Source organism: Pan paniscus, chromosome 5 (assembly GCF_029289425.2).
Source record: "Pan paniscus chromosome 5, NHGRI_mPanPan1-v2.0_pri, whole genome shotgun sequence".
Classification (NCBI taxonomy): Eukaryota; Metazoa; Chordata; class Mammalia; order Primates; family Hominidae; genus Pan; species Pan paniscus.
The window spans coordinates 171,467,192-171,493,415 of NC_073254.2; the positions used below are offsets into that span (position 1 = coordinate 171,467,192).

A 26,224-nucleotide genomic window follows, 5' to 3' on the forward strand; every position below is an offset into this window, starting at 1 on the left:
TCTCACTCTGTCGCCCAGGCTGGACGGAGCGAGGTGCAGTCACGACTCACTGCAGCCTGGAACCCTGGGGCTCAAGCGATCCTCCCACCTCAGCCTCTTGAGTAGCTAGGACTACAGCTGCGCACCAGCAAGCCCGGCTTTTTTTTTTTTTTTTCAAGTCTTTTAGAAATGGGAGTCTTGCTATGTTGCCAGGCTGGTCTTCAACTCCTGGCCTCAAGTGGTCTTTCTGTGTCAGCCTCCCAAAGCACTGAAATTATAGGCATAAGCCACTGGATCCACTATTGCTTTTAGGAATTGTAAGCCAAAGGGATGTGGGTTGAGTATCTCAGATTATGATCTCTGAAAATGAGACCAGGTAAAGATTTAATTCCAACAGACAGGGTGACTGAAACCTCATTCAGCCAACTCCAGATGCACGCTGTTCTGCAGAGCTGAAAAGATGAGCTGGGTGCAACTATGGGAACAAAATAAAGTCCACATGCTTTCTGACACAAAGCAGAGTCTTTTCCTTGTCTCAGTCAAGAATGGTATAAAGTGTTTACCACTTTGATGGTATAAAGTTGTATAAAGGGTTTACCACTATGATGGCCGTATAAAAATGGAGTGGCCCTCAATTTCGGGCAGAGGAAAGTCAGTCTTTGGTCCTGGGGACATATTACCTAGTCATGCCAAGACTGCTTTCTCTATGAAAAGTAAAATCTTCAAAAAATGATGTTCCAAAATTACATTATCTCAGACCACTTTAGAAACATGATTTTCTTCTCTTTTTTTGAGACAGAGTCTCACTCTGTCACCCAGGCTGGAGTGCAGTGGCATGATCTCAGCTCACTGCAACCTCTACCTCCCGAGTTCAAGAGATTCTCCTGCCTCAGCCTCCCGAGCCACTGGGATTACAGGTGTGCACCACTACGCCTGGCTAATTTTTGTATATTTGTAGAGACAGGGTTTCACCATGTTGGCTAGGCTGGTCTCGAACTCCTGACCTCAAGTAATCGCCTGCCTGGGCCTCCCAAAGTGTTGGGATTACAGGTGTGAGCCACCGCCCAGCCAGAAACATCTGATTTTCTATTATTTCCCTGTGCTTTCAGAAAGACAGCATGCGACTTGCTCTTGCCAAACTCCAACTGAAGTCATTGTCTATCATGTTACATAATGTCTCCTATAACAGAATCCATGAAATAACTAACTCCTTAATTTCAGTGCTGGAAAAAGTTATTTCTCTGAAGATATTTTTATGTTTTTACTCTGCCCTCTCCCACAACAATAAACAACAAACACTAAATCCCAGGAGGAGTTCCTCTTTTAATTACTGCGCTTCTCAAAACAAAATGTTCAACTAGATTATTCATTTCAGGTACTTCATAACATTTCTCTGTTCATGTCAACTATTTGCTCTAATATGTGAAAGTATTTATTATCTCATTTGAAACTATGTTGAATGTTGAAAATCTACTTCAAATTCTTTCCTGGAAGGAAGTAGAAAAAAAAATCTAAAGAAAAATAGATACGGTATTTAGGAAAATTGCTTCCAAGTCTAAGGATGGCCCAAAGAAATAGCCTAGGGACATCTCTGACCTATCAGCTTCTTCCTAAGAAACCTGAGCAACTGTGCTGCTAGACGTTACAAATGAACAAAGTGAGTTTAGCTTTCTCTTTTTTGGATCTGCCATGAATTCAGGTTTTTACACTTAATGCCATCTCGGACACTTAAATACTGAATTTCCCAGGTTACCCCAAAGCTCCAGCAAAAGGAAAGGGGAAACAGTAGCTGCACAACACTTCATCCTTCACATCCTGAGTTCAGAGTAACCACACAAGAATTGAAAGCATTCCAGAATCCAACACAAAAACCATTCATTCATTGCTAGATTCAGAATCAGAGGATGAGTAAAGGTATGTATGTATACCTTTCCAAGGGGTGTCAGCTGCACAGTAATAAAAACACAGCCAAAATGAAACAGGCTCAGGGGCTACTTTTCAGAATCAAGACTTGAAGACAGACATTCTAACCTGTTTTCTGATAGATTCAGAAGTCTTCATCAAGTTTAAAATATCTTTAAAGTTGATGACTATCGGCATTAAAGATCCTCTTGCCTCTTTTCAATCCTTTCCAATTTAATAAACATTTAAGTACAAGGTACAGTTCTAGGTATTATGCAAGATACAAAGGTTACCAAGGGCTTGATCTTGACCCTTACGTTGTTATTGAAGGAGAAATGCAAATTGTAGCAGAAAAATTCCCAGAAACCCCTTAAGGATGAATAAAAAATAACCCCTTAAACCTTAAGAGGATAAAAAAGCTGGGCCCTCCTCTCCTGCTGCTTTTGGAGTCCACCCTACCGTGTCATTTCACCGCCCCATGCAACTGCCACAGCCTAATAAAGGCTTATCTGTCTGCAGAGTTACAATTTTTTTTAACTTGATGAAGAATTTCTAGTTTGTTTTATTTTATTTTTTTTTACAGTCCCATTCTTAGACTGGACTTAATACTGGTCCTTTTTTTCAGTTTCCTTAGACCAATAACCAAATCTTTTATAAACTCTATTTTCATGTGTTATCACCTGTATTTTGTTTTTATATGTATCATTAATTGTTAAAAATTAAGATTCTGAATCCCTTTGGATATTTATTAGGCTTCAAAGACCTTGATGAAGAAGTCTGAGTGACTGCTAGTTCTCTTACGTTGGCGGTAAGGCTGGGGTGCAACGCACACTGGTTTAGCGTGAGCAATGATCACTAAGCACGAGAGCCACGGCCACCCCTACTTTACCTCGTTCACAGACAGAACTGGAAGGTTGGTCCTGGATGGCTGTCTGGTCCTGGATGCTTTTAGTGGTCTCTTCACCTGTGGGAAGTCTTGTTTTGGAACAAATGTTTCCGTTGATACAGATGAGAAATGCCTCTTTAATACTTTTATAAAGCATTTAGAACCCAACAGATTTGGTTTGTGGGTCACTCTCCTGTGAGTACCAAAGGATTTCATGGTTGGAAGGTGTGCCTTTTCATCGTGGCAACGAGCAGCATTTAATGGAGACAGCATGCTGGTATCTGACTTTTTTTGGTTCATTTCCAGGATCTGAGACTTATTCAAACCACTAGCTGTTTTATCAGGAAGGAACAAATCCAAGCTTTGACGTATTGTCAGTGTGCTGCATGTTGTATTTTCAAATTCCTTAAGTGGTTTTAACATTAGATGACCGATTCTTCGGCACTGATGTGCTTTTGATAATATACGATGAGATCTGGCCACGGCTCTGAGGAGTGTGGCTGGCATTACCACATCCCAAGCTAAAAGAAAAGGAATTCAAAGTTCAAGTTTTTAAATTAATGTTTAAAACATATATAATATTTCCCTAGGTAGCAGGCATATTTCTGTTAGAAAAATTTGTAAAACAGATACATTCTAAGTTAATTCTAGTAAAAGAACAAGGTTAAAAATATAAGTACAGTGTTTCTGCCACTTTGCCTTTAGCAACATTTGGCCTTCTTCCTGGAAGATTACAAGATTATAAAGCTACTGACATAACAAGAACTTTAAAAAAAATAGTGATGGGACCACTTCATTTACTTCATTAGCATATCAAGTATATAAAAATCTGTGCTGGCCAGGCACTGTAGCTCACACTTGTAATCCCAGCACACTGGGAGGCTGAGGCAGGTGGATCGCTTGAGTCCAAGAGTTTCAGACCAGCTGAGGCAACATGGTGAAACCTCATCTCTACAAAAATGACAAAAATTTAAAAATTAGCTGGCTGTGATGGCAGCTCATGCCTGTAGTCCAGCTACTCACAGGCTGAGGTGGGAGGATCACTTGAGCCCAGAAGACTGAGGCTGCAGTGAGTCATGATTGTACCACTGCATTCCAGCCCTTTTTCTGTCTCAGGAAAAAAAAAAAAAAATCAGGAAAGGTTTCCAGAAAGATCTAAGCTGATTCTAGAAGGCGAAGGTGCTTTTCAGCTTGGGGCTGGGCATGGGAGTGCGAGGCATGTCAGATACACACATGAACATTCCAGACAAGGGAAACAGAATTTCCCCCTTATTTACAGTATGAAATGTGTTATTTTAAAGTTAGCCTATAGTAGGCCACACATGGTGGCTCACGCCTGTAATCCCAGCACTCTGGGAGGCTAAAGGCGGGGGGGGGGTTCACTTGAGGCCAGGAGTTCAAAACCAGCCTGGCCAACATGGCAAAACCCCATCTCTACTAAAAATACAAAAAAAAAAAAAAAATTAGCCAGGCATGGTGGCTTTAATCCCAGCTACTCAGGTGGCTGAGATATAGAATCGTTCGAACCAGGGAGGCAGAGGTTGCAGTGAGCCAGGATTGCCCCACTGCACTCCAGCCTGGGCGACAGAATGAGACTCTGTCTCAAAAAAAAAAAAGTTAGACCGTAGTAATCAATAATTCTTTTTTAAAAAATAACATGTTAGGTGCTAGAGATAGATGAATCAATGATCTCAGAATTCAAAGTCTAGCAGAGGAAAATGAATGAGATGCACAAATTGCTCTAGTCCAGAGAAAGGAGCATGTGAAGAGTGTGGCATTGTCACAGAGGTGACATTTGAACTGAGTCTTGAAAGGGCAGAAGGATCAGCAAGTCAAACACCCCAGGCATGAAGTCCTATTCATCTCCCCATCTCGGGGAGGTAGGAGTGAGCTGCAGGAGGTAAGGACCAAAAGAGCCGATGGCCAGATCACCAAAGGATATATAAAGTCATCCTAAAAAGTTTCTACAGGTGGGGAGAAAGCTGAGCTTTTAACTCAGAGTCACACGGTCAAATGCATGTTCATGAAACAAATATTTGGTGATGATATGCAGGAGGAAACAAGACAGACTCTGACATCACTCTGAGCGCTTTCTATACGCTAAGTGCTCGGCTTCACCTCATAATGATCCCATTTCACTGATTAGGAAACTGAGGTTTAAAGAGGCTAAGTGCTCACCGTTAAGAAGCTGCAGAGATGTAATTAAAATAAAACCCAGGCTTTCCCAATTCCAAAGTCAACACTCTTACCCACTACCTTGTATTTACTACCTCTCTTCAGGATAAGGACAAAGATGATTCACAGTGATATTTAGGAGGTAGAACCTGCTGCTTCCAAAATCCCTTCAAAAGCTCGCATTCTGTGCTTCATTCTAGTCCAATTGGCTACTGTAGTTCACCTTTAATTAGTACTATTCCATGCCAGTTGAACCACTTAATTTTGAAGAAACTATGAAATATTTTAGAAATTTGTCTACAGTCCTGTATTCTTTTTATTCTCTGAGTAAATTCTTTTTTTTTTTTTTTTTTGAGATGGGAGTCTCGCTCTGTCACTCAGGCTGGAGTGCAGTGGTGCCACCTCAGCTCACTGCAACCTCCGCCTCCCCGGTTCAAGCGATTCTCCTGCCTCAGCCTCCCGAGTAGCTGGGATTACAGGTGTCTGCCACCATGCCTAGTTAATTTTTTTGTATTTTTAGTAGAGACGGGGTTTCATTATGTTGGCCAGGCTGGTCTTGAAATCCTGACCTCAGGTGATCCACCTGCCTTGGCCTCCTAAAGTGGGATTACAGGCGTGAGCCACCGGACCCAGCCCATTTTTATCACTGCACCTTCTAGAAAGCCTAAGATTACATTTGTGCCTTACACTGTTTTTCTATCAGACAGGGCCCTATTGTCATTATCAATACATCGGACCTCCTCATCTCAATTTCATCCATTTTACTCTCTAAGCACCACCTCCTATCTTTGCATCTCACTCCTTCTATTACCCAATTCCAATAATTCTTCAACCCCAACAGGACCCACAAGTCAATGATCCAACCACCTTTTCACTGTCTCTCACTCACTCCCCATGACTTCACTTCCTCCATATCCAGTTTACACTCCATGGTCTACCATTCTAATCTCTCCCTTATACCCCTAGAATCCCTTGCATCCCTTTCTTCCCAGTCTTTCCCATTCATGAGCAGTAATAAATATCTTTATAACTGCTAAGCCAAAAACGTGGGGTCCAGCTTGACTCTTTATTCTCCATATCCAACTTGTCAGTAAATCCCAAGGGCCTTCTAGGGACCACTGCTCGTCATCAGTAATAATACTACCTGATCCAAACTGCTATCCTTCCCATGGATTATTATAATAGCTTCTTAACCAGTTTTCCTGATTCTGTTTTGGGCCCCCTACAGTTTCTTCTCAACACAGCAACCAAAGTGATCCTTTGAAGTTGAATCTCAACGCGAAATCTAGCTGTGGCTTCACGGTTCACTTAATAAAAGCCAAAGCCCTCCAACCAGGCATGGTGGCTCACGCCTGTAATCTCAGCACTTTGGGAGGGATCACTTGGGGTCAGGAGTTCCAGACCAGCCTGGCCAACACGGCGAAACCCCGTGTCTACTAAAAATACAAAAATCAGCCGGGCATGGTGGCATGGGCCTGTAATCCCAGTTACTTGGGAGGCTGAGGCACGAGAATGGCTTGAATCTGGGAGGCGGAGATTGCGCCACTGCACTCCAGAATGAGCAACAAAGCGAGACTCTGTCTCAAAAAAAAAGGCCTGGCGCGGTGGCTCACGCCTGTAACCCCAGCACTTTGGGAGGCCGAGGCGGGTGATTCACAAGGTCAGGTGTTCGAGGCCAGCCTGGCCAACATGGTGAAACCTCGTCTCTACTAAAAATACAAAAAAATTAGCTGAGTGTGGTGGCGGGTGCCTGTAATCCCAGTTACTCGGGAGGCCGAGGCAGGAGAATCGCCTGAACCCGGGAGGTGGAGGTTGCAGTGAGCCGAGATCGCGCCACTGCACTAAAGTCTGGGCGACAGAGCGAGATTCTGTAACGAAAAAAAAAAAAAAGCTAAAGCTCTCAAAATGGCCTGCATGGCACTACATTATCTGTCCTTTATCACCACTTTGACAGCACTCTCCTTTGCTTATTTTGCTCCTCATTCTGGTCTCTGGATCTGTGCACTTGCTGTTCCTTACGCTCTTCTCCCAGGGATCTGAAAGGCTCACACCCTCACCTCCTTCAGATGTTTGCTAAAATGTCTTCTACCCAGTGAAGCCTTCCCCAACCACTACATTAAAAACACACAACCAGCATCCATTCTCTATCTTCCTCCACTTTGCATTTCTCCATTGTTTAACATCACTTGCACACCTTTAATTTTTAGTTTATTAATTCATACTGCAAACGAACTCAGTTCTTATCATGTGCCAGGTATTGTCCTAGTTGCTGACAATACAGCTGAAAATAAAATAGACAAAAATCCTATCTTTTGAATCTTTTGAACCTTGCATTGGGAGTGACAGACAAAACGAGGTAAATCAGTAAAATACGTGAGACACAAAGCTAAAGGAAAAAAATAAGAGAAAAGGGCAGATTTTTGTGTCTTCCCTCCAGAACGGAAGCTCCCTGAGGATACGGATTTGTGTTTTTTCCTATTATATCTCCTGACAATAGCGCCCAGCACATAGTAGGCATTCGATCGAATTTTTAAAATGAAATACAAGGCAGTTACTCAGTTCCCGGGCACATTTCAACTTTTAGAGAACAATTACACCAATTAAGAAAATCGATTACAGCTAGGCTACGATTCGAGAGCTAAGTGGCGCTCATCTTTGGGAGTATGCCGTTCAATTCCTCAAACTCAAAATTATTTTATCGATTTCTACAGTTACCGCGGTGCACTGGCTCAAAAAAAGGGTTCATTAATTGAGTGCTTTTTACTCCCAGCTAAGCTGACCAAAGATCACGGTAAGAGGCAAAGGGTCACAGCCGCACTGGCGTAACCCGTAACTGTTCCGGGCGGCCAGGAGCCAGGGCGCAGACCTCCAAGCCGGGCCACTCGAGCTGCTAAAGAAAAGGCAGTACACTAACCTCTCCGCCGGAAGAGAAGAAGGAAGCGCCAGGGACGCACGCTTCCTCGGCAGGACTGCAGGGAAAGAGCCGCACCACAAGCCTCTCACTACTGCAGCCAACCCATCTCCTGGAAGGGCGCTCCCGCCCACCCCCGCTACTGCGCAGCCGCACTGAACTCTGGTCCCACTTAGCGGGAGAAACTCGGGCCACGTGACTGTCTGACCACGTGAGCCGCGTCGCCGCGACCTCTTCCGCTCCCTAGGCCCTGGGACCTCCCGGTCCTTGCCTGCTTCCGGCTTTCGCTCGCTTCCATATCCGCTCCTCTAGTCGCCCTCCGCTGGCCCCGCCTTCGTCCCCGGAAGATTGGGTCCTCTGGCGAGCCACTGTTTGCCGTTTGATCGGGCACCAAATAAAGTTTCTTTATTCAAAAGCACTTTTTTTTTTAAAGCCACACCACCCCCATTCTCAGCTCCTCCTTCGCGGCGGTACCGCCTGTGTTTCTGCGGCGGTTGAACAGCCGAGCTTTGCGGCCGGGATCGCGGAAAGTGATGGCTGTCGTCCCGGCGTCTCTCTCAGGACAGGACGTGGGGTTAGTCTAGCTTTTCTCCTCCCCACTTTTGCGGAAAGCCGGGCCTCGCCGGGAGCCTGTGGGGACTAAGCGGAGGGCGCCCGCTCCCCGGTGGGCTGCGTTCGAGTCCCGCCGCCGGGCGCGGCTTCCCGGGACGCCTTTGCGGGTTTCGCGGACTGGCTCGGAGGCGAAGGGAGGCGGCCCCGGGGAGGGAGCCTGCCCGCGGCGGCTGCTCGTAAGGATCAGGACAGGGGTCAGCTTCGCGGTCTGTTCCTGGCGGTCACTTTTTATTTATTCACTTTAATAGACGCGCTTTGGGGGCGTTAAAATTCTGCGTAAGAGTTGGGGATCTCAGCGCTATTAAGAAATGGGTTTCTCCCTGTTGTTGATCAAATCGTAATCTCACAGTAAGAACTGTCTAGTTTTTTGCTTTATAGTCGTCACGCTACTGATTCTTGGGTAAAGTTGTGGGTGACCGTGCAAATAACATCCATTTGCATAAATCGAATGGCCAAATTTATATTTGAAATTTGTCCTTACTTCAAAATATTGCAAAAGACGAGAACACTTTGAAGAAAATAAACCTGGGCAGAAAGTAGGTTGAGACCAACAAAGTGGCGCCAATGGCCCCAAATTGAAGCAGGCACTGTTTCAGGTCATGCAAGTATAGAGAGTGTCTCCTTCAATTTTGCGCCCTAGGGCTTCTGGCCTCACTCCAGTCCTGGCCAGAGACTTGGTTCCAGAGGTGCAGGAAATGTAGTAGTGAGGAAAACAGTAATACTTTCCAATTAAAGTAAAATCTCAAAAAAGGACTTACTGTACCTACTGCCTGGGAAAATTCAACTGACAGTTGATTTAATGTTCCTGCTCACCCTCTGAGGTATTAGTGAGTTCTTTTATTAATGATTTTTAAAAATTAAATTCTGATCAACGTAGTTATGCGCATTAAAACCTAGTCACTGTTTTGGGTGGTACTGAAAGCACCACAGAGTCGGAAAGTGTGTGCAGTTTTTTTCTTAAAGTTCTATAGCTGTCATTTGAGGAAACCTTTTGAATTAATACCCAAGTTACAATCTAGTAATTTAACAATTGTCTCCTGTGATCCGGAGATAAAAACACTAGTCAGCTAAGCTCTGTGCTCTATATTTAAAACTGCACAGAATTTCTCCACCAAATAAAGCTTTTTTTCTACCTGAATCATGTATTTCCTTAAAATGATATAAAATGATAATCTGTAAATCTTGGGTTTTGTATGAATAAAATCGAGAATATCTTTATTTTTTTAATGCAGGTATAAGTTTTTCTTCATCTCCAGCTTGCTTCATTCTTGAACACTTCTGTAAAATCTCTGATTTTTTGACTGGGAAGAGACAGTAGCACGCCTTCATTTGCCTAGGGGCAGAATAGGATGGAAGGAGTCCATTGTGCAGATAGAGAAGGCAGAGAAGGGGAAAACTTTTGAAAATAATTAAAATTGACTTAGAAAATAGACAGAATGGAGAGAAACAGGCTTAAAAGTACCTTTAATTCTTTATGTTGTTCAAGCACATTAGACACTTTAGGTGGTTTTAGATGCATTGCTTCATTCATCTTTCTAAGCAGGTGACTTAGCAGATAGTAGACCTGGGACAAGAGCCTGTTTGATTTCTAAGCTAATCCATTCCCTATTCTATCACTTTGCTAAGTTTCTGATTTAGGAAAATAAAAGCAATAGAATAGGAAAGATAAGAATGATTAAACAGACTCCATGGGAGAATCTGGGATTAGAGGCACCGAGACAGTTTGGCTTCCATGACATACCAGCGAATTTTCCAGGTTTTCTTATGTCTTAATATAGTAATCATACAATACTTGTCTACATTTTAATAGTTGTATGAGGAGTTTAATATACATGAAGTATTCCAGAAACTAAAAGATAGCCAGTCTTCTAGTATTGATGCTGCTAAGTAATATATTGCATGTGACTCTTTTTTCTAGATCATTTGCATATCTTACAATTAAAGACAGAATACCACAGATCTTAACTAAGGTTATTGATACATTGCATCGACATAAAAGTGAATTTTTTGAGAAACACGGAGAGGTAAGAATTGTTTCAACTTTTAGTTTTTTGTTAATGTCTCAACAGAAACATAATAAATAGTTCTTGAAGGTATCAATTTTCCTTTAAATGTAAAAATCAATAGATGGGCCAAGTATTTGTTTTTAAGGTAATACACTGAAATGAAGATAGAACAGCCAGTCTTCAATTTAGAAAATGATTGTGTTCCAATAATTAATTCTGTCAGTTATTTAGACTTCAGAATGTATTTTCTAATATATGCAATGTTGTAATTGGTGACTGGGCAACAGACTTGCAATTGACTTAGTCAAGTGACTAAGCAATTGAGTTGCTTAGAAGAGCTTTTTAAATTTCAAGTTTAATTTGAGTTGCAGTATTTATATTACTAATTTGAGATCTTGAGTCCTGGAAGTTCAAGCTGCTATGCAAAGCTCAGTGATATGAATTATAATTGATTGACACATTGTACTGATTCAAGTTGGGACTCATTAGCATTTAGTGCAGAATAGGACATTAGAAATCACTTTGTCCATTCAATTAATGGATGAGGAAAAATCCAAATAACTATGTTATTGAAGGGGTGGGTTGCCCCTCCACACCTGTGGGTGTTTCTCGTAAGGTGGAACGAGAGACTTGGAAAAGAAAAAGACACAGAGACAAAGTATAGAGAAAGAAATAAGGGGACCTGGGGAACCAGCATTCAGCATATGGAGGATCCCGCCAGCCTCTGAGTTCCCTTAGTATTTATTGATCATTCGTGGGTGTTTCTCAGAGAGAGGGATGTGTCAGGGTCACAAGACAATTGTGGGGAGAGGGTCAGCAGATAAACACGTGAACAAAGGTCTTTGCATCATAGACAATGTAAAGGATTAAGTGCTGTGCTTTTAGATATGCATACACATAAACATCTCAATGCTTTACAAAGCAGTATTGCTGCCCGCGGGTCCCACCTCCAGCCTTAAGGTGGTTTTTCCCTATCTCAGTAGATGGAACATACAATAGGGTTTTATACCGAGACATTCCATTGCCCAGGGACAGGCAGGAGACAGATGCCTTCCTCTTGTCTCAACTGCAAGAGGCATGCCTTCCTCTTATACTAATCCTCCTCAGCACAGACCCTTTACGGGTGTCGGGCTGGGGGACGGTCAGGTCTTTCCCTTCCCACGAGGCCATATTTCAGACTGTCACATGGGGAGAAACCTTGGACAATACCTGGCTTTCCTAGGCAGAGGTCCCTGCGGCCTTCCGGCCTTCCGGCCTTCCGCAGTTTTTGTGTCCCTGGGTACTTGAGATTAGGGAGTGGTGATGACTCTCAAGGAGCATGCTGCCTTCAAGCATCTGTTTAACAAAGCACATCTTGCACCGCCCTTAATCCATTTAACTCTGAGTTGACACAGCACATGTTTCAGAGAGCAGGGGGTTGGGGGTAAGGTTATAGATTAACAGAATCTCAAGGCAGAAGAATTTTTCTTAGTACAGAACAAAATGGAGTCTCCTATGTCTACTTCTTTGTACACAGACACAGTAACAATCTGATCTCTCTTGCTTTTCCCCACATGTTATGTTAGACATAGGTCTTTAAACTTGTAGGTTCAGTAATCTATTACACAATAGACTGTAAAAGAGCATACATATACCAGTACATTTTTTTTGAGAGTTGAAAACAAATTTAGAGAAATGGTTGGGGATCTTTTCTCCTTGGCCAAATTGAAATGGAGCAAGATAACACACATGCAGTTTGAGTGTAATGTTCTACTTCTTTCAACTTCTTTTATATTGTCTTGTTTAAAACTAATCCTGGCATAACACAGGGATTACCTGTTGTTCCTTGTTGCTAAAATCCGGCTTAATTTAGACACTGACAATTATATTGATGAATGGTTTTAATGTTTATCACATAAACATAATTTTGGTAACTGACATATCTTTATCACACAAGTATAATTTAGCCAAATTTGGATAGTTCACTTTAGTATTTGGTCATATACGCAAGCAAATTACCATAATACTTTTGTTTTTCTTGTTGTTGTTTTGTTTTTTGAGACAGGGTCTTGTTCTGTCTACTAGGCAGAGTGCAGTGGTGCAGTCATAGCTCACTGCAGCCTCAAACTCCTAGATTCCAGCAATTCTCCCAGTTCAGCATCCTGAAGTGCTGGTATTACAGGCGTGAGCCCCTGTGCCTGGCCCCATAATGCTTTTGTAATTTCAGTTTTTTCGACCAGAGTGATCTAAAATGTAGTAATTAATGAAGTCCTAGTATATTGCTACTTGGCCTGTATGCCCGTAATCACCAGGTGACTGAAGGCAGAGTTTATTGTCTCTCCAGCCCTCCCCCATTTCACACTCTACTGAGCACAGAACAAGATGTAAATTGACACAGATAAAGTCTGCTTTTGGTAGCCTTTCTGTCCCTTTTTCATGCCTCTGTTATACCTATGGCCACTCTCCTTGGGCCTCATGTGTTCTAGCTTCCTAAGCCCCCACCTATAGCAGGGCCAGGCTTATCTCCGAAGGAGCCATGCCACACAGTTTTCTATCTTCCCCCACCTCAGCGGTCAAATGTCCGTCCCCTTAGACTACCTGGTTTGGCAGATGTGTGTCTCTTGGAGACAGGACCAGGCTTTATTCATCTTTCTCTGGCCCTGAGGTTAGTGTCAGGCACATACAGGGTTCAGTAAATGTTTGAATTCAATTCAAGTAAGTGAACAAAGTGGCAGTGACATCACTGTTAATCCATTAGCCTTTTTAGGTGTATGCTTCTGTAAAAGGGTGCCTGACACCCTGTAAAACCTCAGTTGTTGGAATTTATAGTTAAAGAGTTGAAGTTTAAGACTTTAGGGAAGAGATTTGGAGGAGGGGGAGTTCCTCCCAAAACAGTCAGCTACAACTTCTTTTCTTCTATTTCTGAACCTGCAGAATCTCGAAAGCTTCAATCTTTTTTTCTAGCAGCAAAATAAATTGTACTTGGAACAAAAGAAAGATTGGAGAGATGTTTATATTGAGAAAATTACAGATCTGAAAGTAGGGACTAAATATCAACATGATAAAAATCTTATAAAAATACTCAGGCTTGATGTTTATTCTCTACATTTTATTATATACGTGTCTTATTAGGCTTACATTTTCTTTTTTTTTAATGGAGCAGGAATCTTGCTGATGTAAAACCGAGGTGCGAAGTCATTTTCACTTCATTCTGATCCCATTACATTTGTCCCCACTCCAATTGGCCTGTTATGTGAGATAATATTGTAGTGCCTTGTTTGTCAGCATATGTCATCTCTCACCTAGCTAGAACTCGGTGGAAAACAAGTTAAAAAAAATTTGAGCTACCAAAAGAAACCTCAGAAAGGCCACAGTTTCTTTTCTAGTGGTGTCAATGGTGAAAGAAGAATATGTATGGAAGCATGAAAGACATGGAAAATCTGGCAGGGGTTCCTTTCCCTCTGTGATAATGGTCATCCCACTGAAGATACAGAAAGGCCAGAACTTAGGTAGATAAGGCATGATTATGTTCATATGAGATCTGTGTGTTTTTTTTGATTTTCAGTTTAAGAGTTCTAAATGTAATGTTTAAAGAAATAAAATGTAGTTTTGAACATTTTTCTTTTCTTCTTAAGTCTGTAAAAATATGTTACCCTAGAGGAATTGCACAGACACAGACACACACACAATTTATTTTTCTTGTATTTTTGCAGGAAGGCGTGGAAGCTGAAAAGAAAGCTATCTCTCTCCTTTCTAAATTACGGAATGAATTGCAAACAGATAAACCGTTTATCCCCTTGGTTGAGAAATTTGTTGATACTGATATATGGAATCACTACCTAGAATATCAACAGAGTCTTTTAAATGAAAGTGATGGAAAATCAAGATGGTTCTACTCACCGTGGTTGTTGGTAGAATGTTACATGTATCGAAGAATTCATGAAGCAATTATCCAGAGGTACATGTGTAATCATCAACTATCAAATGTTTAGATAATTTATACTTTTTCTGAAATTGTAAAAGGATAAGTTTAAAAATAAGCACCAGTGGAAGCTTGAATTTGGTTGAGTTTAGCAAATCTTAATAGCATTGTTGGACATTTCTATAAATGTTACTGATGGACATTTCTATATCTGTTACCAATTTAACAGATTCTTGGCAATTATAATCTACTTGCCTAGAATAGACATAAGAGTAAATATCTAAAGTACGACTTGGCCAGGCCCTGAGGTTCACGCTTGTAATCCCAGCACTTTGGGAGGCTGAGGTGGGCAGATTGCTTGAGGTCAGGAGTTCGAGACCAGCCTGGCCAGCATAACGAAACCTGTCTCTACTAAAAATAAAAAAATTAGTGAGGCATGGTGGCACGGGCCTGTAATCCCAGGTACCTGGGAGGCTGAGGAATGGGAATTGCTTGAACCTGGGAGGCAGAGGTTGCAGTGTGCCAAAATTGCACCACTGCACTGCAGCCTGAGCACCGGAGTGAAACTCTGTCTCAATAAAATAGATAAATAAGGCGTGAATTAATTAAAGATTCTAACAAAGACTTCTAGAATAAAAGAAGTTTTGCTTATTGAGTAAAAAATGTAAATTTGAAATAGTTACATTTATATAAATCAGGATGGGACAAAGTAAGCATATGTTTTGTTTATTAAAATAGATAATAAACGTTACAACTTACTTGGTTTAAGGAGTCATGAGAACAGTGAATCATACTATTGTATTACAGTCTTAATCTTTCATCTTTTTTTAAAAAGGCTAGTTTAGAAAAAACTACACGTTTTTAAAAGTACACGTTTCAAAGTAACTTTTTATAGGCTTGTTTATATTATTTAATTTTTCCTAGGAAAACATCTGATAGAGAACTAGTTTTTAGACCAGGCGTGGTGGCTCATGCCTGGAATCCCAACACTTTGGGAGGCTAAGGCAGGTGGATCACTGGAGGTCAGGAATTTGAGACCAGCCTGGTGAGCGTGGTGAAACCCCGTCTCTACAAAAATTATATAATTACCCAGGTGTGGTGGCACATGCCTATTGTCCCAGCTACCCCGGAGGCTGAGGCATGAGAATCACTTGAACCTGGGAGGCGGAGGTTCCAGTAGCCGAGATTACACCACTGCACTCCAGCCTGGGCGGCAGAGCGAGACTGTTTAAAAAAACCAAAAAACAAAAAACTGTTATTTATAGTGCCAAAGAAAAGTTAATGGGGATGATTGGATTATTCTTAATAAGCACAGGTTCCAAAAATACAGGTTTGTTAAGAGGAATCCTTTGGTATCTGTTCCTAAACATAGCATAGGACAATTTAAAGTGACCTATCAAGTCAGCACTAATTGTAAAATAAAATTATTTTGGGAAACATATGGAACTTTAAAATCTGTTCGTTAGCTTTTTTGTCTTAATCTTACACACACACGTATATATTTTGTTGTTGTTGTTGTTCTTGTTGTTGTTTGTTTGTTTAAGATGGAGTCTCGCTCTGTCGCCCAGGCTGGAGTACAGTGGCACAATCTTGGCTTACTACAACCTCTGCCTTCCAGGTTCAAGCAGTTCTCTTGCCTCAGCCTCCCGAGTAGCTGGGATTACAGGCACCCCCCACCATGCCTGGCTAACTTTTTTTGTTTTTGTATTTTTAGTAGAGATGGGGTTTCGTTATGTTGGCCAGGCTGGCCTTGAACTCCTGACCTCGAACTCCTGACCTCAGGTGATCTGCCCGCCTCGTCCTCCCAAAGTGCTGGGATTACAGGCATGAGCCACCACGCCCAGCCTATATATATTTTTTTCATATCACAATTTGTTGTTTTTTCTGATAGGTAGGTTTTAGAACTTCTGATCTAAAAGCAAAATACACTATTAAAACTCTGGTGCAGGCCGGGTGCGGTGGCTCACACCTGTAATCCCAGCACTTTGGGAGGCCGAGGCAGGCAGATCAAAAGGTCAAGAGATTGAGACCATCCTGGCCAACATGCTGAAACCCCGCGTCTACTAAAAATACAAAAATTAGCTGGACGCGGTGGTGCACACCTGTAGTCCCAGCTACTCAGGAGGCTGAGGCAGGAGAATCACTTGAACCCAGGAGGCGGAGGTTGCAGTGAGCCGAAATCACACCACTGCACTCCAGCCTGGGTGAAAGAGCAAGACTCTGTCTCAAAAAAAAAACAAAAAAACAACAACAAAAAACTCCGGTGCACTGCTTGGCACGGAGAAGGCACCCCAGCAGAAGATGTAAGGAGCTGTCAGTAACTAGCAATGTTCTAGTGACTGTGCAACCCAGTGAAATGTAGGTGTTGTTATGGTTTCCATTTTAACAGTTGAGGTGACTGAGGCTCAGAGAGATTTCTAACATGCCCAAGGTGACATGGCTAGTAGGTGGTGGAACCAGGATTTGAGCCTGGTCTGTGTGAATCAGATTAGTGTCCTTATTCAGCCATTCTTCCCAAATAGTAGATTTAGATGCCTGTCAAGGACTGAGAGTAGTCTGAAATTCGGGGTGATGGTTTCCTAATTTTGGAAAATATCTGTGGTAGGAGCCAAAGCTGCCAAAGTGTTGAAAGACTGGGTGGCATCTTGAGTGGGGTTGGTGGAGTTTGTGTGTTTAAGGCAAGAGGAATGCTGTTTCTGAGTTTGATTTTAGAGGTTGATCAGGTTCAGAGACTAAAAATACCTAGAGCAGATTTTCACAAACCTGGCTGCACATTTATGACCCAGTTGGGGAAAAGGAAGGTGGCTTCAAAAATGCGTATTTTTAGGCCAGGCACAGTGGCTTACGCCTGTGATCTCAGCACTTTGGGAGCCTGAGGCAGGTGGATCTCCCGAGGTCAGGAGTGTGAGATCAGCCTGGCCAACATGGTGAAACCCTGTCTCTACTAAAAATACAAAAATTAGTCAGGCATGATGATGGGCACCTGTAATCCCAGCTACTCAGGAGGCTGAGGCAGGAGAATCACTTGAACCCAGGAGGTGGAGGTTGCAGTGAGCCGAGATTGTGCCATTGTACTCCAGCCTGGGCGACGAGCGAAACTCCGTCTCAAAAAAAACCCCACATAGTTTTAGATTATTGTGTTGGAATAAATACAAATTGCTTAATTTGTCTGGGGTGGGGCCTTGGTATCAGTTTTTCTTTCGGAAGCTCAGGGGGTGATGATATCCACTGGTTCAGCAAACAGATTGTTAAATGGGATAGAGGGAACATGCAGCTTTAAGTTCAAGAAACTAGAATGTTGCACAATCACGGATGTAGAACTCTTCCCAAAGCGGTTTCTGTGGCAGATAAAGAGCCATCTTACAATGGAGCCAGCACTGAAGTAATTCTTAAATGTCTAATTTTTAGGTTCTTCTATGGGGGATCCCTATCCTAGGTCAATGGCAACTCCAGACTGACCAGCTTTTATAAAAGACATGTTTATATTGATTTACCATTTTACACTGAAACATGCAATAGTCTGCCAGTCTAAATTAAGATTCAAAGTTTTAGCCATATGTGAAATTTAAACATATTAGGTAAATACACTTCAGATATTGAAAGATGAAAGTACAGAGAAAATATTAGATTTTTAAAAAAACTTTTTAATAAAGTATAATATACATATAGAAAAATGTGCATGTCTTATGTGTTCAAGAACATACTTGTGTACCCAGTGCCCAGATCAAGAGACGGAACCTTACAGACCCCAAAAGTCCACTTTGAGTTCCTTTCCAGTCACTGCCTTCATTACTCCTCAAGGATAACCATTGTTCTGACCTGTGTTAGTTTTGCCTGTTTTTTAACTTTACTGAAATGAAATGATACAGTGTATAGTTTTGTGTCTGGCTTCTTTCACTCATTTTTATGTTTGTGAGACTCATCCATATGTTACAATATAATTATAGATCATTCATTCTCATTGCTTTATAATATTGCATTATATGAGCATATTACAATCTGTTTACTTCGTTGTGATGGATATTTGAGTACTTTTCAGTTTGGAGTTGTTAGGAAGAATGCTGCTATAAACATTCTGACACTTTTTTGCTGAACATATGTATGAATACATCTGTTGGATATATCCCTCCCTAGAAGTGAATCACTGGGTCATAGTGTGTGTACATACACAGCTTTAGTAGATTCTAAAATAGAAAACATTCTAAAATGAGAATTTATATATAGTTATGTGAGTTTACTCTCTTAAATACGAAAATAAGGCTCATTCTTAATATGAGATGTGACTTTAATGAATGGTTTGTTAATAAAACATTAGAACATGTTTTATTAGAACTTTCTGTAAAGGGCCAGGTAGTAAATCTTTTAGGCGTAGGGGCCATGTGGTCTCTGTTGCAGCTGCCGAACCTGCCATTGTCGTGTGAATGCAACCTTAAATAATATGTAAGAATGAGCATGGCTGTGTTCTAAAGAAACTTTATTCAGCGGACACCGAAATTTGAATTTCATGTGTTACAAAATACTGCTTTTCTTTCACTTTGTTTTCAGCCATTCAAAAATATAAAAACCACTCTTAGCATGTGAGTCAGACAGAACAGGTGGTGGGCCGGATTGGGTCTGTGCATCCGAATGATTTTTATCCTTTTAAGTCACCTTGAGAGACTGACTGATTTCAGCGATGCTGCCATTGCTAAAACCATCTTTGAATTATTTGGAACTTCTTTCAGAGCCAGTTTACATGCCTCAAAATGAAAATTAGTCTTCCTGTATTTTTACTCATTTTTGATTAAAAAAAAAAGTTTTTATCCAATTTGATCACACACCTCATTCTACTGAAATCACTCCGAGTGACTTTTGGCTGTTTCCAAAAATAAATTGACTCCAAAGGATGAAGATATGTGATCACTGACAGGAGGTTTAATGATGTGCCATAGGTTCTGAAGAAAATTCCTAAAGAGGAATTCCAAAAGTGCTCTGAGCAATGGCAGCGCCTTTGGAATAAGGGTGTAGCTTCCCAGGTGACTGACTGGCTGGAAGGAGGCAGCCATCATTTGGATGTTTAAATACTGGTATGTTATTTAAAAAAACAAAACAAAACAAATCAAGCCGATTACATCAGTGTTAGATTGTTTTTACCCTAACGTGAATGACCCGTGGAAAAAGTAGCTAATTTGGAAGACCCAATAATCTGAATGTCTTTTATATTCAATTCAGTAAAGATTATTATATTAGTATTTATATCTTCTTAGTTATGATTTTCTTAGGCCAATATAATATGATTTAATCTCTCACTGGAAAACATGAAGGTGTAGCCATGCCACATATATCACCTTTGGTTAAAGTTGCCCAAAAATACCTAAAATTAGTGATAAAAAATTATCATTCTTCTAAAACTTAACAATAGTATTGTCTGATTTATCTTAAGTACTCATTGTATTTCCATCATACTGTGTGTTTCATTCTGTTAATGATTGCTGCATTGTATTCAAATATTCTGTTTATATTCTATACATTTGTTACTAGAACTCTGCCACATCGGTGCTTAAAAAATGTTTGTTGAACTAAAGCAGTTGTCTTGAAATTTATCTTTCTCCTTCTTGTGCCCTGGAATCCCTGCTAGGTAGATAATTATGAGCATAGTCACTATCACTATTTAATATGTCCAGAAAAATACTTGATTTGGGAACTTTTTTGACAATTAAAATGAGTTTGAGAGATTTTTGTGTAATTTGATTATTTAGTATTAAGTTTTTCTAGTTAATTAGATAAATGTTATATCTAGTTTCTGTTAGCACTGATTATTGAGACTATATGGTGCTATTTTCTTTCAAGAACTGCAGTTATCCAAATGTACAGACTAAAATGTTTCACTTTGTTTTTCTCCTACTTTAGTCCACCAATCGATTACTTTGATGTATTTAAAGAATCAAAAGAGCAAAATTTCTATGAGTCACAGGAATCCATCATTGCTTTATGTACTCACCTGCAACAATTGATAAGAACTATTGAAGACCTAGATGAAAATCAGCTGAAAGATGAGTTTTTTAAACTTCTGCAGGTAAATGTGATCATTAATCTTCTGAGTATGTTTTATTTAAACAGAAAATAAACTGCTATACAGTTAACAAAACATGTAAATATTTTTCTTTGCTATAATTGATGATTTTTTATCTAGTGGTGTTAAAAGATGAAAATCCATTTAATTGCTAGAAATGGGTTTGAAATCTTTTTCTGCTCTCACTGGCTATGATTTTAGTGGCAAAGAAGTTATCTGACTTCCTAGCTTCTGTCATACTTGAGAGAATACTTCATAGTAATTTGCTTAGCTTTTGTCATGCTTGAAAGAATACTTAATAGTAATTTGGTCTCCCAGCTGACTTGGGTGTGTGTTGGCTCTGTGGCTAATTTGTGTTTGGACCTGAGGCCTGTCACTTAATTTCTCTGGGCCTCAGTTTCCTCCTCTGTTCAGTGAGGATAATGTATACTGTGTAATTTGATGTGAGAATTCAACTAGATGCTTGCATGTGAAGTGCTGAGCACAGAGCCTGGGATACAGCCTGCTGTTAGCATCGGTAGGTGATAATACTCGGGTATTCAGTTGGCCCATTAATACAGTTTCATTACATTTCTTTATCTTGTATTCAGTTTAGTTTTTAATTCATGCAAACATCCTGAAATTTACAACACATTATTAGAATCAGAACTATTAGGAGACGTGGTACATAGCAGTATCCCCAGCCCTCACATTTTCCAGGAAAAGTGAGGAAGACTTTCAAAAAGAAATGTTAGAAAGTGCTATGAAGAGAAATAAAGCAGGAAAAGGGCGTTGGGAATGTTGGGGAAGGGATCAGGGCTGCCAGGGAAGGGTCCATGGAGGCTGAGGCCACAGACCTGAAGGCAGGGAAGGAGTAAGTCAGGTGCATGTCTGCGGAGTACATGGAGAGGTGAGAAAAATTGCAAGGAAACCCTGTAGTTACTGAGAGGTAGCAGGGTGGAAGGGACACAGAACGGCTTGTATGAAATAAATTTTTACTAAAAGTGAAACAGAAGCCATCAGAGGGTTTTGAACAGAGAGGTAATGCTATTTGACTATTTCAAGGAATGTTTCTGAGAATAGACTGCAGGGGCCGAAGGTGGAAATGGGAAGAGCTGGTCTGAAAATAACTTGGGGAGGGAGGTTGGGGCCAAGTTGGTAGCATAAGAGTTAGTGACATCACCAGAGCCTGGGTGTTCTTTGAACATAGAAGCTACAGGCTAACAGATTATACATGGAGACGAAGCCCTAGTGAGACCTCGAGGGCAAGCAGAGTCACAAATAAAGGCATATTTTGAGTTCAAAACAAAAATTGTCAGGACATTGTTTTGTTTTTTGAGACAGAGTCTCGCTCTGTTGCCCAGGTTGTAGTGCAGTGGCACAATCTCAGCTCACTGCAACCTCCGTCTCCCGGGTTTAAGCAATTCTCCTGCCTCAGCCTCCTGAGTAGCTGGAATTACAGGCGTATGCCACCACACCTGGCTAATTTTTGTATTTTTAGTAGAGACTGGGTTTCGCCATGTTGGCCAGGCTGGTCTTGAACTCCTGACCTCAGGTGATCTGCCCACCTTGGCCTCCCAAAGTGCTGGGATTATAGGCATGAGCCACCTTGCCTGGCCCAGGACATTGTTAACTAATAAACCTTGTTTTTTGTTTTTTCCTCTTAACTCTGCCTTATGCTTAGCCTTGGAATTAAAAAAAAAAAAAAGACTGGCATGCTAGTTCTTGACTCCTAGCTAGCCCATTCTTTCAGGGAATCATCTTCTTTGAATGTGTTCTTTGTCCCATAGTATAATAAACTGTGAAGAAGAATGAGCATGCATCTATTTTCTGTCATCTGATTTAGCTAACAACTTCTTCACACTGTCACTGTGCTCCCAAGTGAAGGGGGCCAGAGTTGCCTCCATTTGGTGTCCGCAGTGAGCAACAGGTTAACGTTTCAAGGGAAGCTTGAAAACATTCTCGTTTTCAGAGAATGTTGATCTCTTTCAAAAGTCATAGCACTCTCCCACTGTCCACACACACATTTCTGGGGCTACTGTGTCAAATGCCATTCTAGGTGCTGGGCACGTAGTGGTAAAACAAAAACAGGCTGATCCTCCCTATCAAAACTTGTAATCTTGAGGGAATATAGACAATCAAGTAATTGCACAAAGAGCTATGCCATTACAAACTGGAAGACGGTGTGAAGGGAAAGTGCAGGAGGCTAGCACAGAACCTGCTCTCAGTCGCTGAAGGCCATCGTGGACACCATTGTATGAATTTCTTCAGGAAACTCTAGAAAAAGGTGACCTTGGACACTTTAGTTATTATTTAAGCCTTTTTTTAAAAAAAATTTATTCATTTATCTCTTTTTAAAATAATACTGTTCGGCCGGGCATGGTGGCTTACACCTGTAATCCCAGCACTCTGGGAGGCCAAGGTGGGCAGATCACCTGAGGCCAGGAGTTTGAGACCAGCCTGGCTAACATGGTAAAACCCCATCTCTACTAAAAATACAAAAAATTAGCCGGGCGTGGTGGTGGGCGCCTGTAATCCCAGCTACTTGGGAGGCTGAGGCAGGAGAAAAGCTTGAACCCGTGAGGCAGAGGTTGCAGTGAGCCAAGATCGCACCACCACACTCCAGCCTCGGTGACAGAGGGAGACTCTATCTCAAAAAAAAAAAAAATACCCTATTGGTTGGAACATGCATTCTCCTTATTTTAAATCACAAATGAGGGCCTGACAAGGTGGCTCATGCTTATAATCTCAGCATTTTGGGAGGCCACGGCAGGAGGATTGCTGGAGGCCAGGAGATGGAAATTAGCCTGGTCAACATAGTGAGACCCCATCTTTATTAAAAAAAAAAATCACAAATGAGAGTAGAGTCTGTTTTGGCTAGTGTTTATTGAGTACTTCTATATGCCAGGTATTTGGTACATTATTTACATGCATTATATCAATTCTCACAATAATTCTGTGAGGTAAGTACTAGTATCTCGTTTTTCAGTTGCGGGACTTGAGCCTTAGAGAGCTTAAGTAATTTGTTGATGATCATAAACTGAAGATGCTGAGTTTGAACCCAGGTCGAGCTGGAAGTCCTAAATGTGTAATTTTATGGCTTAAAAAAAAATAGGCCTACATACTGTTTTTCTACAAAATGTAATTGAATATTAATTCAATTTAAAGCTGAATAAGATAATTGATTACAATGGGTCTTTAGTTAACATGACCTCATTTAAAAAGTAGCGTCTTTAGATATCACCTTGTTCAGTTTTTTAAATTTTACAAATGAGAGAACCAAATCCCAGAGAGGTGTCACGTCCTAAGGTTATGCAATTAGTGAAAGAAACTGGACAGTTCTGCAGGGCCAAGGAGGAAAAAATAAACTTTTATTTCTTCTCTTGACTCTGGATTATATGGGCAACTTTGAGCCTCTCTTCACACATCCGATGATGTTCTAATATCTGCAAGCTGCAAAAACTTTTATTCTGAATAAACAATGTGAGTGCTGAAATAATTGAAACCAGTTTTTTTAAGTCCATTACATACTGATGAATTAAAAATTTCAGTTTTATCCTGTTAATACAGCATCATGTGAAATAATTTTTGTGCATTGTTAGAGAAAGTATAGATTTGATGGGCATGTAAAGAGTTTTGTAGATATTTAGTAGTTTTTTAGCAATGTCCCCCCACCCCGCTACATAATGGAGTTTTGTTGGCTATTCAGAAGAAGGGTGAATATTTTGTACTTTTTCTTTTTCAGATTTCACTGTGGGGAAATAAGTGTGATCTGTCTTTCTCAGGTGGAGAAAGTAGTTCTCAGAATACCAATGTACTAAATTCATTGGAAGACCTAAAACCTTTCATTTTATTGAATGATATGGAACATCTTTGGTCATTGCTTAGCAATTGCAAGAAAACAAGAGAAAAAGCTTCTGCTACTAGAGTGTATATTGTTCTCGATAATTCTGGATTTGAGCTTGTTACAGATTTAATATTAGGCGACTTCTTGTTGTCCTCTGAACTGGCTACTGAGGTTCATTTTTATGGAAAAACAATTCCATGGTTTGTTTCTGATACTACTATACATGATTTTAATTGGTTAATTGAACAGGTAAAACACAGTAATCATAAGTGGATGTCCAAGTGTGGGGCCGACTGGGAAGAGTATATTAAAATGGGTAAATGGGTTTACCACAATCATATATTTTGGACTCTGCCTCATGAGTACTGTGCAATGCCTCAGGTTGCACCTGACTTATATGCTGAACTACAGAAGGCACATTTAATTTTATTCAAGGGTGATTTGAATTACAGGAAGTTGACAGGTGACAGAAAATGGGAGTTTTCTGTTCCATTTCATCAGGCTCTGAATGGCTTCCATCCTGCACCACTCTGTACCATAAGAACATTAAAAGCTGAAATTCAGGTTGGTCTGCAGCCTGGGCAAGGGGAACAGCTCCTGGCCTCTGAGCCCAGCTGGTGGACCACTGGAAAATATGGAATATTTCAGTACGATGGTCCCCTTTGACTTGATTTAGGAGCTCTCAGTTGCATAGAAAGATCTGGTGAGCACCTTTTCATCCCCAGAAAAGGAGCACGTGAATTGAGTCGCCTGGCGGCTCTGTACGCGCTCAGGGAAGCTTAGCTTCTTGGTGCCCATCTACGTGCACTGGATGATTTTTCTTTTGAACATTTTGCCCCACTACACTGTTTTGGGGATAGCTGGGTCAAGCAAGTTAAAGATATTTACATTTATATTGGAATTTTAGCAACTTTTTTTCAGGTTAAATACATAATTTCAAGTGCTTTTAATGAACTTATTTTTAATTGGCTAGGAAGCAAAAAATAAGTGAGTTCTGCTTTTAGTTAGTTAACCTTGTTCTTTTCTTAAATAGTACACTGCATGGTATTTAATATTCCAGGAAGCATGGGATTTTATTTTGCTTGATTTTGGGCACATGAAATAATAGCTGTATGAAAATGCGCATCTTAATGACTCTTTGTAAAGAGAGGCATTTCTTAAAACTGTGATGTTTGCTTACATAAAAGTTACCTCATAAGTTAATTCTAACTTTTATTCTCCTTGAATTTTATTTCATTTCAATAGCTTGTTTCATTTGCACGCCTTTGTATTTTGATTGACCTGTAGAATGGATGTTAGGAAACTCAAAATTGAACACAGTGAAACAAATGGTATTTGAAGAAATGTAATATCTTTTATATTCTATTTATGATATCCATAATCAAATGAGATTATTTTACCACATAAATGTTTTAAATATCAGATTTTTAGTTTGCAGTTTTAGGAAAATGCTTTAGATAGAAAAGGTTCTTATGCATTGAATTTGGAGTACTACCAACAATGAATGAATTTATTTTTTATATTCTTACACATTTTATTGGTCATTGTCACAGATAGTAAATACTAAAAATTTCAGGTCAGTTTGTTTTGTAACTGAAATTGGAAATAAATCTGGAAATGTTTTGTTGCACTAAAATAATAAAATGAATTGTACTGAAAATCTCCTTGGTTTTATTTTCTAGTGGGGAAAAGTCAAGAAAGGAAGATTAAAAATGAGATTTATATAAAAAGAGACATAATATATATTCTAGATGTTGCCAAAAGCAGTTATTAAATATCATTTATAAAAGGTTATTAGTCTATGCTCTTGCTAAGTATTAAAAAAGATTTTTGCAAAATGTTTATATAAAGCTGTACATTTTGAATCTACTGTGTTTCTTTATCCACATTTGTGCCTATTTTAAAGAGTAAGTTTGTAAAATGCTTCCATATTAGAATTATTTGTAGGCATTTGACATAATTTAGAACACAGTT

General features: G+C 40.4%; 2 protein-coding genes across 4 annotated transcripts in view; one reads left to right on the plus strand and one right to left on the minus strand.

The window, feature by feature from the left end:
- RMND1 (required for meiotic nuclear division 1 homolog) overlaps positions 1–8,155 on the minus strand; it is a 45,909-nt gene extending 37,754 nt beyond the window's left edge. The window contains exons 1-2 of one of the 2 annotated variants that reach the window (XM_003811501.5): positions 7,857–8,155; positions 2,771–3,288 (exon numbers count right to left, since the gene is read on the minus strand). In XM_003811501.5, the coding sequence (XP_003811549.3) occupies positions 2,771–3,274 (504 nt within the window). In that variant the 5' untranslated portion in view covers positions 3,275–3,288; positions 7,857–8,155. The remainder of the gene's footprint in view (positions 1–2,770; positions 3,289–7,856) is intronic. The other variant, XM_008963898.4, reaches the window with a different exon arrangement.
- Positions 8,024–25,910, plus strand: ARMT1 (acidic residue methyltransferase 1). 2 transcript variants are annotated; one of them, XM_003811499.5, is made up of 5 exons: positions 8,024–8,427; positions 10,384–10,489; positions 14,164–14,408; positions 20,262–20,427; positions 24,149–25,910. In XM_003811499.5, the coding sequence occupies exons 1-5, from the start codon at positions 8,387–8,389 to the stop codon at positions 24,914–24,916; spliced, it is 1,326 nt and encodes a 441-aa protein (XP_003811547.1). In that variant the 5' UTR covers positions 8,024–8,386; the 3' UTR covers positions 24,917–25,910. The 2 variants fall into 2 exon arrangements, with proteins under 2 accessions (XP_003811547.1, XP_034818989.1); XM_034963098.3 differs by lacking the exon at positions 8,024–8,427 and adding an exon at positions 8,509–8,641.
- Positions 25,911–26,224: the final 314 nt, after the last annotated feature.